The sequence below is a fragment of the Leucoraja erinacea genome, chromosome 3 (assembly GCF_028641065.1).
Source record: "Leucoraja erinacea ecotype New England chromosome 3, Leri_hhj_1, whole genome shotgun sequence".
NCBI classification, from domain to species: Eukaryota; Metazoa; Chordata; class Chondrichthyes; order Rajiformes; family Rajidae; genus Leucoraja; species Leucoraja erinaceus.
The window spans coordinates 49,898,379-49,913,023 of record NC_073379.1 but is presented as its reverse complement, the minus strand read 5'-3'; the positions used below and the strand labels follow the sequence as shown (position 1 = coordinate 49,913,023).

Here is a 14,645-nt window from a genome sequence, read left to right as displayed (position 1 = left end):
CAATATTGGGAAAGTTAAAATAACCCACTGATTATCCTATTTCTTAGGCATCTTTTTGTTCCTCTATCTCCCTCTTTGCTATTGGGGTATCTATAGTACAATACCGTTACAGTACTTGCACCTTTCTTATTTCTAAACTTCACCCATACAGCCTCAGTGTACGAATCCAACCTCCCCTTTTTTGCCTCCCTCTCTGAATCTCGCATCTGAAACATCAAAACCTAGAATGCTAACCTGCCAGTCATCTCCAAGCATCCATCCAGGCACCAGGTTCATCTGCTTTCTCCACAACACACCTTGCACTGAAATAAACATACTTCAGCTCATCCGCGTCACCGCATTAATTCTCCCTGCCTGTCCTTCCTTTGAGACTGACTGGTCTGAATCTCTACCTTCCCATCACTCCTTCCACTTTCCGACCTACTGCTCTGGTTCACAGCTCCCTGCCTCGCCAGTATAAAAGTTCCTAATTAGTATTAGCGAACCAATAAGGATTCTAATCCCACTCCAGTGTAGATGCAACATGTCCCTCTTGTACAGGTCACCTCTGCCCCAGCTGAGATACCCAATGGTTTAAAAATCGGAATCCCCGCCCCAACTCTTGAGCCCCACATTGATCACTTGCATGTAGCACCAGATCTGCCTAACTCTCCATATTCACTTTGCAGGATCTCATTGATTTTCCTGCCTATGTCATTTGCGTCAACCTGCATTATGACTTCCAGCTGCTTGAGAATGTTCTGCACCCGTTCAGAGACATGCTGGAACCAGGCACCAGGACGGCAACACACTATCCTAGAGTCTAGGTAACCATTATATTCTGACCTGCGACATAGAAAACAACAATGCACAAATGTTGCGTGGAAATTTTGATCCAATTTTTTTTACATATCCCTAGGTTAAATAAACAAAATGGAAATGATAATCCTGGTTCAATTTCCAACACACGAAAAAATGGGAATTTTAATGTGATACTTACTTTGCAGTTTCAATGGCTCTTTTTGCTTTTTCCCACTCTCCTTGCCCTTTGTGTAACATTCCCATTTCATAATGAGCATAGGGTACCAAGTAATGGTCATATCTTATCCTCTTCTCACTATACATACATTAAAAAAATGCAGAGAACTCAATGATCGGCAAAGAATTGCAGTCCATACACACGGCAACCTCAAATGTTGACCAACAACACCCAGCTTTCTATATGCTGTTCCATGCAACAACAAAAAAACAAAACATACAGATCATTGTACAAGAAATAATTACCTAGAATAACCAAGCAAATTCAGCTAGTTGGAGAAATATATGTTAATATTGCATGTGGTATATCCAATTTTGCTGTATAACTCTATGACACTGACACAGGAATTAAATATATATGCAGGGACAATATTAATAAAGCTTCCATTTGGGAGGAGAGGAGTCTTCTTACTTCATTCACATACACATAGCAAGACTGATCTTAAAGGTCTTTGGAATTGGCTTTGACAGTCTAGCCATGAATTGAACTACCAGTTCAAAGATTCATTGGTCAATTTATATATTTTTTTAGTTCAAGTTCGAGTTTGTATTTATTGTCTCTTAACCAACCGAGGTACAGTAAAACCTGAGTTACCATGCCATAATTTTATTTGATTATTCTCCTGACTAGGCCTTTTTCCCCAATTTGTTTGTTTTATGGGCATCGTTGGCACCAGCAGCATTTATATTCCATCGTAGAAGGAAGCTGAGGTAGATGTTGGAAGGTTGTTTTTTAGACTGGAGGCCTGTGACTAGTGGTGTGCCTCTAGGGTTTGGTGCTGGGACTATTGCTATTTGTCATATTTAGAGTATTGTGTTCAGTTTTGGTCACACTCTTATAGGAAAGATATTGCCAAGTTAGAAAGTGTGTAGAGAAGATTAATGAGGATGTTGCCAGGACTCGAGGGAGGGGGGAGATGTAATAGGAACTTAAAGGCAACTTTTTTTTTTCACAAAGGGTGGTGGGTGTATGCAACAAGCTGCCAGAGGAGGTGGTTGAGGCAGGTATTATCACAACATTCATAAAACATTTGGACAGATACATGGATGGGATGGGTTTGGAGTGATATGGGCCAAACGCAGGCAAGTGGGACTAATGTAGGTGGGTCATGTTGGTCGGTGTGGGCTAGTTGGGACAAAAGGCCTATTTCCACGCTGTATGATTCTATATGTTGGACGGATAATTCAGTATGAAGAATTGTAGCAGTCTTAGATGTCATCAAGCCTGTAGCAAGTCTGTCTACTTTAATGCAAAATAAATGCCATTTTCTTTATAGAGATTCTTTGGGTAAGGTAGTTTCACATCAGGGTTTTGTTTAAAGGTCCAAAGTAGCTGAATTTAGAAACATAGAAAATAGGTGCAGGAGGAGGCCATTCGGCCCTTCGAGCCAGCACCGCCATTCATTGTGATCATGGCTGATCGTCCCCTATCAATAACCCGTGCCTGCCTTCTCCCCATATCCCTTGACTCCACTAGCCCCTGGAGGTCTATCTAACTCTCTCTTAAATCCATCCAGTGACTTGCCCTCTGTGGCAGGGAATTCCATAAATTCACAACTCTCTGGGTGAAAATGTTTTTTCTCAGTCTTAAATTACCTCCCCTTTATTCTAAGAGTTTTTTGAACTACAATTTTGGTCACTAACCTCATACTCCCCATTTAATTATGTCTGTTCGCTACAACTGTATTTTCTGACTACTTATTAAATCAACTAAATCCATTGATGTTTTTCCACTTACATGACAGAATGCTCAGTCTATTAATTAACAAATCAACAGAGGGTATGTTAGTAAGTCAGCTTACTTCTGTATCACTTGATTGAGGCAAAGTTCTGCTTGTAAATAACGGCCTAAGTGTTTCAGGCATAGCCCTTTTAGAAGTTGTACAAGACTCTCATCATCCACTTGGTATTCGACAGGCTCTTCAAAAGCAAAAAACAACAGAGGACTAAAGTCATAAAGTCCCATAATTTTGTTAATTTTTAGTGAAATATATCAACTGTAATGTTTGTACTTTGTTATATTATTCTTTATTCTAGTTCATCCATTATACTTTTGTTCTTAACTTTAATTCCACTTCTTTAAATTAAACTTTAACTGCTTCACTGAGTGAGGAAGGATTCCAACATGACAGTTCACGATTCAGCTATTCATTCTTCAATTCAAGAAATTACTGATTAGCTTATTAATATCACCAATCAATCGTAATGTATCCATGCTTCATCATTACATTACTGGGCAGAAATAAGGAACAGATATTCTAAGTGTTTTCCATTTACCTGATGCTGTCAAAATGAACCAAACTTAGAACATAGAAAAGGACAGCACAATAATGTGGGCCAATAGGCCCATAATGTCTGCACCGTACATAACACTAACATCTGCCTACATATAATCCATGCCCCACCATTCTATCATATCCGTATGCCTATCCAAAAATCATTTAAATGCGACTAATATATCTGCTTCAACCACCTCCCCCACCAGTTCATTCCGGCCACTCACCATCTGGTGTACAAAAACATGCCCCGCACATCTTTAAACTTTGTCCTTCTCACCTTAAAGGAATGCTCTCTAGTATTTAGAAGCAAGGAACTGCAGATGCTGGTTTATAAAAAACAACACTGCTGAAGCAACTCAACATGTCAGGCAGCATCTCCAGAGAACATGGATAGGTGGCGTTTTGGGTTGGGACCCTTCTTCAGGCTTAATCCAAATGTACAACTGTCCTACTCGATAATATCTCACACAACAAAGGAACTAAAGCAAAACCATTCAGAAGTTCTCTTTAAAATCCATCCTCTTGTTGTCTTTTACTTGCTATTAGTTACTTCACCCCCCCCCCCCCCCCCCACCTTGCTTTAATTTTCTACACACGAGTTTTGAGGAACATCTGCTATCCTGGTGGTTTGGAATCCTGGATGCATGCTTTTAGTGTGAATTAAATTATACTCACTTGGGTTCTTTTGTAATTCTGTTTCTGCCTTTTCTATTGTAACCAGCATGTTCTCTGTCAGGTCTGCTCGTTTTCCCAGTATTGCAAATCCATTCCAAATATACATCATTTCCTGCCAAGAAGAATACAATAAACTTATCTAATTAATAGTAAACCACCCTAACTAAACACATTGGAATTAACTCAACAACTTGCTAAGCTTCTTCCATAATGTCTTCCACACTGAAAACCTCCAGGATTGTCAGTATGGGAATACCACCATGTCCCTGGCATATATTTACTGTAGCTGGGTCAAAATCATAAACATCACCACTTAACATCACTGTGAGAGGGCCTTAAATATTTGAAGCAATACTGAATAAAGAAGTGTATTACACAAGAAAAAACTAGATGTGGGCATAACCTGCAAGAAAGAAAAAGACGATCAGGATTCCTGACAGTTGCATTGCTTTACAAACAATATTTGACTCAAATTAATGACGATTCAAACGATGTCTTGCATTTGGTATGCCATTGGTTCATTACATCTCATTGAATAAGCGACGATAAAAAATAGATTCTTTCTCCAAATAATTTCCACTCTCCCAGGCAACTTTTGATTTTTGTGTTGTTTTGTGGACATGGAATTTAAAACAGAATAATGTCAAAGCGTATAAAAAGAAACTGAAATAATTTGTGTGGTTAGTTTAGCAAATTTCCTCTTCTTTCAAACTTACCTATATGCCACCATTGAATAGCTCATAATTACAGTACGTCAGAGTTAAAATTGGCACCTTGGGTCAAAGTTAGTATGACCTTTGGTCCCAGTCCTTTTGCTAGTTTTCAGTCCCAGCAATTGCATGGTATGCATACATTTGGACAAATGTATGATGACAATTAATATACATTAAAACAATTATTTCCCACTATTTGCAGTTGCATTTGGCATCACTTAGCCCAATAAGCATTCAGTACCAGGTGATAAATGGGAGGGACAGGGGGAAATGGATATTTTAACTTTAAGTGGCTAATTTTCCTTTTCCAATTAATCATTAGAACCATGATCCCATATATAAGGTGCTGTTCCTCACTCTGACAATGGCGGCCCAGGACAGAAAAGTCATGTGGGAATGGGAATGTAAAGTGTTTAGCAACCAAGAGATTAGGTAGGTTTAGGCGGACTGGGCAAGTGTCCAGTGAAATGATCGCCGAAAGAGCACCTCATATTTCGCTTGGGCAGTTTACACCCCTGCGGTATAAACATTGACTTCTCGAACTTCAAGTAACCTTTGCTTTCCCTCCCTCTACTCCTTCCCCGTACTCCGAGCAGTCTTGCTGTCTCTGACTAAATTTTATCTTTGTTTGCTTTGTTGTTACCTTCTCCCGACAATGATCTATTCTACATTGTCCTGGATCTCCATTCCCTTTGTCCTGTTTTCACACCTTTCACTTCCTTATCTGTACACTTCCTTATCTACAGTGCCCTCCATAATGTTTGGGACAAAGACCCATCATTTATTTATTTGCCTCTGTATTCCACAATTTGAGATTTGTAATTAAATAAAATCCCATGTGGTTAAAGTGCACATTGTCAGATTTTATTAAAGGGTATTTTTTATACATTTTGGTTTCAACATGTAGAAATTACAGCTGTGTTTATACAGTTCCCTCATTTCAGGGCACCATAATGTTTGGGACACATGGCATCACAGGGATTTGTAATTGCTCAGGTGTGTTTAATTGCCTCCGTAATGCAGGATCGCCTCGGCGCAGAGGGAGAACAAAGAGGGAAGAGACAGAGACTTTAAGATTTTGCCTTCCATCACAGTGAGGAGGTGTTTGGTGAACTCACTGTGGTGGATGTTAAATTTGTGTTGATTGTGTGTTTTTGTCATTTTTATTATATGTATGACTGCAGGGCAACGAAATTTCGTTCAGACCGAAAGGTCTGAATGACAAAAATAAAAAATTAAATTAAATTCAATTCAATAAAGAGCCTGTCCCACGAGCATGCGACCTGCATGTGGCAAGTGCGACCAAACCGGAAGCGGGGGCCGCGCGGAGGTCGAGTGATCCCCGTACAGGGCCGGTCCCACCAGCATGCGCATGCATGCGGCGAGTGCGACCAAACCGGAAGCGGGGGCCGCGCGGAGGTCGAGTGTATGATGTGAAGTTTGAGCGAAGTCCGCGGGAAGTTCGCGGGTGACGTACGTCGTCAAGACACTGCGCAAGCCCGTCGAGGCGGTGCGTACGGTGTCGAGGCGGCTGCGGGCCGGCAGGCCGTTGCCGCGTGGAATTTTTGAACACTGTCAGTTTTTTGGAGCCCCGTGCGATGTCGGGACCAGCTCCACACAACTCCATACGGCTCCGGCGATCAAAGTGGGACCAGCCCCGCGAGGCCATACGGCTCAAGCGACCACGTTAGGTCGCGTTTGCTGCATGGAGTCGCATGCTCGTGGGACAGGCCCTTTAGAGAGCTCTTTGCACCTAGTTTTTCCTCCAGTCTTTCCATCACCTTTGGAAACTTTTATTGCTGTTTATCAGCATGAAAACCAAAGTTATGCCAATGAAAGTCAAAGAAACCATTATGAGTGACAAACAGGAATAAATCTGTTAGAGACATCAACTGTTTGGAACATCATTAAGAAGAAAGACAGCACTGCTGAGCTTACTAATCGCAAAGAGACTGGCAGGTCAAGGAAGACCACAGCTGATGACAGACGAATTCTCTCTATAATGAAGAAAATCCCCAAAACACCTGTCCGACAGATCAGAAACACTCTTCAGGAGTCAGGTGTGGATTTGTCAATGACCACTGTCCGCAGACGACTTCATAAACAGAAATACAGAGGCTACACTGCAAGATACAAACTACTGGTTAGCTACAAAAATATAATGGCCGGGATACAGTTTGCCAAGAAGTATTTAAAAGAGCAGCCACAGTTCTGGAAAAAGGTCTTGTGGACAGATGACGAAGATTAACTTATATCAGAGTGATGGCAAGAGCAAAGTATGGAGCAGAGAAGGAACAGCCCAAGATCCAAAGCATACCACCTCATCTGTGAAACACCATGGTGGGGGGTGTTATGGCCTGGGCTGTTTGGCTGCTGAAGGTACCGATTCACTTAACTTCATTGATGATACAACTGCTGATGGTAGTAGCATAATGAATTCTGAAGTGTATAGACATATCCTATGCTCAAGTTCAAACAAATGCCTGGCAGGCGGTTCATTCTACAAGACAATGATCCTAAACATGCTGCTTAAGGGCCTGTCCCACTATGGCGACTTTATTTAGGAGAGTTTGCGCTTGCCACAAGCTCGCAGCTTGGTTGACACGTGGTCGTAAGTGGTCAACGTGACACGTGGTCGTAAATATCTTCTAATGAAGTTTACAGTTGCATCACAATAGTAACCTTAACACTTCAGTTATTGACCCATGGCGCTTGAGGTACTACCTCTCTTAGCCGACATATTTCAATGTTATTAGAGTATTAGAATCCTCACCAGAGGAGGAAGGACCAGCTTGACAGGTGTTGGAGACATGTATCGTCTAGCTTTTCTTATTGCAAACTTCTCTGTGGGGATAGATTTCCCAGCAAATCGTTGTTTCAGGCTTTCAACTAGTCTGTAAATGAAAGAATGACACCATGGGATTTTATTTTAACATGAAATGAGAGCAAAAACAAGAAACAACAGAACAACATCTATGTAGGAACTTTAATGCCTCACAAAATACTTCACAGTGCTTCCAACAGGATCTGCAGGACATTAAAGGATACCAAAGAGAAGGAGAATGTATGCAGGAATCTGTGACAATATCAGGAGAGTGAGACTATTTGGAAAACATTTGAGAGCCAATTGATACATCATGAGCTGAATGGTCTCCCTATGTCCATTACTTTAGGTTCTGAGCAATCTGGTGTTACTGTAAGGAATAATATTCAGATTAAGCAAGATGGGATATAATTAAAGTTTAGCTTTAGGTCTGTAGTATCTGCAAGAAATTGGTAAAGCTGCATAGGAATAGAGCCCAGCTTCAATGCCATCAGCCATCAGGGATTTAATGGGTTGCTCACATGCTCCAGCAATTCTCTGACACATTAGTTTATTTTAATTATTTTGAATATAACCTACTTGAACCCCTCCAATCTGGCTTTCGCCCCCTCCATAGCACAGAAACTGCTCTCCTCAAAGTCCTCAACGACCTCCTCACCTCTGCTGACACTGGTTCCCTCAACATCCTCATCCTCCTCGACCTGAGCGCAGCCTTCGATACAGTGAACCATAACATCCTGCTCACCAGACTCAAAGACCTTGGCATTGAAGGTTCTGCACTCAGCTGGCTCCGTTCCTACATTTCCAACAAATCCCACTTCATCTCTCTCCATAACCACACCTCTGCTACAGCCACAGTCATTCAAGGCGTTCCCCAAGGCTCCGTACTCGGCCCCCTCCTCTTCATCATCTACATCCTCCCCCTTGGTCAGATACTCCGCCACTTCAACCTGGACTTCCATTGTTACGCCGATGACACCCAGATCTACCTCGGCACCAAATCCCCCCACAACTCCCCCCACTCTCCAATATCAACACCTGTTTGTCAGCTATAAAAACCTGGATGCAACAATAACTTCCTCAAACTCAACAGCGATGACAGAATTCCTCCTCATAGGCTCCAAATCCACACTCAGCAAAATCAATAACCCCACTCTCACCATCGACGGCACCACTGTCTCCCCATCTCCCCAGGCCCGCAACCTTGGCGTGATCTTTGATTCCACCCTCTCCCCTGAGCCTCACATCCACCATGTCATTAAAACCTCCTTCCTTCACCTCCGCAACATCGCCAAACTCAGACCCTCTCTCACACCTCCCGCTGCTGAAAGACTCATCCATGCCTTCATCTCCTCCCGACTGGACTACTGCAACTCACTTCTCCTTGGCATCAGCTCCACCTACATCAACCGACTCCAACTGGTCCAGAATGCAGCCGCCCGACTCATCACCCACACCAAATCCCGGCATCACATCACTCCAGTCCTCAAACAACTTCACTGGCTTCCCATCTCCCACCGGATCACCTACACAATCCTGGTCCACACCTACAAAGCCCTCCACCATCTGGCCCCCCCATATCTCACTGACCTCCTCTCCCCCTACCAACCCTCACGGTCCCTCAGATCCACATCAGCCGGTCTCCTCTCCATCCACAAGTCCAACCTCCGCAGTTTTGGGGACAGAGCCTTCTCCAGGGCAGCTCCCAGGCTCTGGAACTCCCTCCCCCAACTGATCCGCAATTCCGTGTCCCTCACCATCTTCCAGTCCCGCCTCAAGACCCATCTCTTCACCTCTGCCTATCCTTAGCCCCACGTCCCCCTCCCTTTTCATCTGTGCTTGAATTGCCTCATATTGTGTTTTGAATTGAATTCTGTCTTTAATTTGTGTACTAGTCATGTCTCTACTATTTATTTCATTCCCCTTGCATGTTTTTCCTCTACTTGCTAAATTTTTGTAAGGTGTCCTTGAGACTCTTGAAAGGTGCCCATAAATAAAATTTATTATTATTATTAATTACAGTATGAATTACTGTATAAAGTCCATGCCGAGCAAGTTGGCATTTGGCCAACAGCCGTCATATTTTAATTTTTTTTAATATATATTATTATTAGAAGCAAGCACATATCATAATAAAAACATGTCATGTATACAGCCCTCTTAAACCCTGCTTATCCATATATCTGTATAAATATCTTTTGAAAGTTGTAATTGTATCTGCTTCTATAACTTTCTATATCTTTCTCTGACAGCTCATTTCATACTACATGAGTCACTCGGGTCTATTGAATTTAATTGAATTGATTACTTGTCATGTGACAAGTCACAATGAAATTCTTTGCTTGCATACCCATGGTGCGCAATAGTCGCCACATAAAGGGTACTAACAAAGTTACAAAGTATCCACGCCAGGTCCACCTTTGTTCTCCCCTCCCCCATGCCGGGGCCTCCTTTGTTCTCCCCCCGTCCTCTCACGGCAGTCTCCCCCATGCCGGGGCCATGCCGGGGCCTCCTTTGTTCTCCCCTCCCCCACGCCAGGGCCTCCTTTGTTCTCCCCTCCCCCACGCCAGGGCCTCCTTTGTTCTCCCCTCCCCCACGCCAGGGCCACCTTTGTTCTCCCCTCCCCCACGCCGGGGCCTCCTTTGTTCTCCCCTCCCCCATGCCGGGGCCTCCTTTGTTCTCCCCCCGTCCTCTCACGGCAGTCTCCCCATGCCGGGTTCTCCTTTGTTCCCTCACAAGAGCAATACATGAAGATCTAACATCAAGTAGCCCTTGCTTTCCCCCTCTCTCCCCCTTCCCAGTTCACCCACCAGTCTTACTATCTCCGACTCCATTTTATCTCTGTACCGCCCACTCCCCTGACATCAGTCTGAACAATGGTCTTGTCCCGAAACATCACCCATTCCTTCTCTCCAGGGATGCTGCCTGTCCCACCGAGTTACTCCAGCATTTTGTGAATACACGAAGATTATTGGGCATTTGTGCTTATGTCATTTACACACTCAAGCCTCCCATCAACCCCAGCCAATCACACAGTTGTATATCCTAATTGGAAAGTTGATGCTTGGTTCAGAGTTAAAGAACACCAGCCATGCTGAATCTGCTGGAGTCTCTGTCATCTATTGTCTTTGATGTGAGTTTTCCTTGCTGTTCTTCCTTGGCTTTGTTTGGTGCTGGGCAAGATATCTCCCACACAAAAGCATGCGCCTGACCTGATGAACCACTGTTCAATAATAACAGAAAATGCTGAAAACAATCAACAGGTCAGGCAGCATCTGTGGAAAGATAAAGGGAGTTAAGAAAGGGAGTTGTTGATCCTTTGTCACACCATGACTTCTATGACTTCTGGAATTCTCTGCCACAGAGGGTAGTTGAGGCCAGTTCATTGGTTATATTTAAGAGGGAGTTAGATGTGGCCCTTGTGGCTAAGGGGATCAGGGGGTATGGAGAGAAGGCAGGTACGGGATACTGAGTTGGATGATCAGCCATGATCATATTGAATGGCGGTGCAGGCTCGAAGGTCCGAATGGCCTACTCCTGCACCTAATTTCTATGTTTCTATGTTTCTATGATATCTGACAATGGATCTTCAACATAAAACTTTACTATAATTACTCTTTCCACGTCTGACCTGGTGAGAGATTCTGATGTTCTGTTTTTATTTCAGATCTCCAGCATCTGCAGTTCTTGTATTTTCATCAAACATTTATTTAACATACGTCTAACAGCATGGAAAGTCATCTAACCCAATTTATTTTATTTCAGAATGAACCGTTACTGACCTGAATAGTTCTTCCACATTCTCGCTGGTCTGCTTAACTTCTTTCTCAGGCAGCATGCTGAGAATTGCAGCCTTCTGAAATGTGTAGATTGCCTGCAGCAACATAGAGCAGAGAGTCAATGCTGTACAGCACGAAAAACAGGCCCTTTAGCCTACCTTGTCCATGCTGAGTAAGTTGGCGTTTGACTGATAGCCCTCTTAAACCCTTCCTATTCATATATCTGTGCAAATGTCTTTTGAAAGTCGGAATTGTATCTGCTTCTATACTTTCCTATACCTTCCGCTGACAGCTCATTCCAGATACAAGTATCCTCTGAATGAAAAGGCTATCCGGAGGTCTCTCTTAAACTTCTCCCCTCTCACCTTGGGCCTTTTCCCTCTAGTTTTAGAATCCACTACTCTGGGAGAAATACACTGAGGCTGGAAAAGGTGCAGATAATATTTACGATGATGTTGCCAGGACTCAATGGCCTAAGCTTTAGGGAGAGGTTAAACAGGTTGGAACTTTATTGCTTGGAGTGCAGGAAGATGAGGGGTGATTTTATAGAGGTGTATAAGATCATAATGAGAATAAATAGGGTAAATGCACATGGTCTTTACTTAGAAAAGGGAAATCAAAAAACAGAGGACATATGTTTTGATATCTGTCTACTTGTAAAATAAACTAGCACATAATATACAGAGAAAGATGGCTGCACACACATGCGTGTTGGAATAAAAAATAGGAATGATTTATTTCCAAGTCAAAGGTAACTGACTGATTTACTGAGCATGTGCGAGAATGAGCACAGCTCATATGCATAAATTACATGGATATTGTCACATCCTTTACTTTTTGACATTTTGGGATTACATTTCCAACAATCCCAAAATAAAATAAACTTAAACACTTTTCATAATATTACACTGTAGTAATATGGATTAATTTAACAGAATAAAACAACTGTTCTGTCTTATTTCACAATTTCCATCATAGTCACACTTGTGACATTTCAATAACATAAACTAATGCTCACATGCTTTCTTCTCATAAGAATGTAGGTACATCACAACAAAACACATTACTTTGTGACATAATCGCTGCACCTTTCCGGCGGTCTGACAGCTCTCCCTGCCCTAGTCTTTGTGATAGTGTTTCTTTCAGAAGTGTCAGTTGTCTGTCTTTTCACTGTTTTATTTTTATTTTTAGTTAGTTAAAGTGTTTTGTTTTGAGGTCTAGACTTTTTTGTGTGGGGGGTGGGGGGGTGAGGGAAACTGCCTTTCAGGGTCCCTACCTGGTCGGAAAGGCAGCTTTTCTCCGGGCTGCAGCTTCGACCCGTCCTCGTGGCCTACCAGCGGTCCTGGAGCGGTGTTTCCTGTCGCGGACCGCCCAAAACCTCGGCTTCGGCGGCGGCACAGCGCTGGAGCGCTATCGTGGAGCGGGCGATGCCTTGCCTGGGTCGCCGCGCTGGAGCTCCGGTGAGCTGAGACCGCCGGGTAAAACATCGCGGAGCTGCGGGACTGTGGAGCGGCCAGCTGCGGGCGGCAGCGCCGAACTTTACACCGGGAGCCTGGGATCTCGCGACGAGATCGCCAGTTGTGGAGCTCCAACCAGCGCGGCCTTGTCGGCTTGGGAAGCCGCGGCGTGTGTAGCCATATTCCAGTACGGAGGCGGCCTTCCAGGGTTCCCATGCCGCTGTGAGGACTCTCCCAACGCCGGAGCACCACCACCCGGCGAGAACGGCCAGGAACATCGGGCCCCCGTAGAGGCAACTGTGGAGGCCTCAATAGGCCCGACTATGGGTGAACTGGGGTTGGCGACTGGACTTTGTGCCTTCCCTCATGGTGGGAGCCATTGTGGGGGGATGTTCTTTGTGTTTAAGACTCTCATTGGTGTTATGTCTGTATTCTTTTTTTGTGGGCTGCAAAATGGCAAAAAGCATTTCACTTCATTACACCTCGGTGTATGTGAATGTGACCAATAAAATACCTTTGATACCTTTGAGTTTCACAATGATTGTCCTGCTGCTCAGGTGCTACACGGTGCTAGGCCCCAACGACAACGAGACCCCACAGGGAAAAGGTCAGGTCACCCGTACAGGGAATAGATTAAAAGATCCCCATCCCCTCCCCCGCACATAAACACAGCTAAAAATATAAAAACCACAACAAAGTATACATTCAACGGGACAAAATTTTAAAAAGACAGACGGACTGCAGAGGCCGCTGCAACGTTGGTCGAGCCGCCTCCTTACTCCAACGTGTTTTTGCCCTTCACTCTATGCATGCATACATGCCCTGAACTCTTGTCATCACACTTTTAAAAGCATCCCACTTTCCGAACCTTCCTTTGCCTGCAAACAACTTATTCCTATCAATTTCCTAGCAGGTTCCAGTGTAATACCATCTGAGTTGGTCACGTCCCCAATTCAGAATTTTAGTTGGTCAGTCCTCCAATTCAGATAATGGCACTGCCATTATCCCTAACTACTGTATCTTAAAGCTAATACAACAGTGATCACTAGTCCCAAAAGATTCACCACCAACACTCCTATCACTTGCCCTTCCCAATTTCCAAACAGTAGATCAACCGTTGCCCTCTCCCATGTATATATAGCTGGAAAGATATAAAGGAGAAATGAATATATTACATACAAATCAGTTGGAAGCTTGAGCAGAGAAAAAAATCTTTCCAGATTTTACCCATCAGCTCCCTCATTTAGTGAAGTACATTCTAGATATTTCCTTTCACATCTGTACCGTGCCTTTGTTGTACATACCCACACACCAGTTCTCTCTGAATACTAAGCTGCTCTTTTGGCATTTCACTTACTGATGCCATTTACCATGGTCAGTCCCGGTGTCTCTTTCAGCCCAATTGCAAATGTGGACTTTGTTTTTGTATTTTTCTGATAATTGTTTTTCTCAAGGTACATGGATAGGAAAGGTTTAGAAGGATATGAGCCAACCATGGGAAGGTGGGATGGGGCATCTTGATCGGCATGGGCAAGTTAGGCCGAAGGGTTTGTTTCCATGCTCTATGATTCTAAGTGCTTGTTTTTGTGTTGTACTGTTTTATGCCCGATGTTAAAACAAACTCTAAACATCAAAATGACCACTTTGGAAACTTCGAAACCAAATAGTTGAAATTCACATCCAGAAAGAGCTTTGCATTTAGAGTAATTATGGCAACTACAAACTACTAGCAAACAGGCTTCACCTAAACTATCCTAAAATCCATGCATTTCAAATTTGCATTAATGTGTCTGCATTTATCCAGGCTTCAAGTCAATCCTTCATTCACAACCAATTTGATAAATGTGTTATTTGTCAACTTTTGCAAAGGTGCAATAACGTTTTTGCAAAGATTTCATACT

At 43.3% G+C, this 14,645-nt stretch overlaps 1 protein-coding gene across 2 annotated transcripts in view; it reads right to left on the bottom strand.

The window, feature by feature from the left end:
* The window catches only part of LOC129695567 (tetratricopeptide repeat protein 39B), a 123,605-nt gene that overhangs the window by 10,658 nt on the left and 98,302 nt on the right, over positions 1-14,645 (bottom strand). For both annotated transcript variants that reach the window (XM_055632646.1, XM_055632645.1), the window contains 5 exons: positions 11,291-11,382; positions 7,458-7,578; positions 3,972-4,083; positions 2,820-2,937; positions 980-1,096 (listed from right to left, as the gene is read on the bottom strand). In XM_055632646.1, coding sequence (XP_055488621.1) covers positions 980-1,096; positions 2,820-2,937; positions 3,972-4,083; positions 7,458-7,578; positions 11,291-11,382 — 560 coding nt within the window. The remainder of the gene's footprint in view (positions 1-979; positions 1,097-2,819; positions 2,938-3,971; positions 4,084-7,457; positions 7,579-11,290; positions 11,383-14,645) is intronic.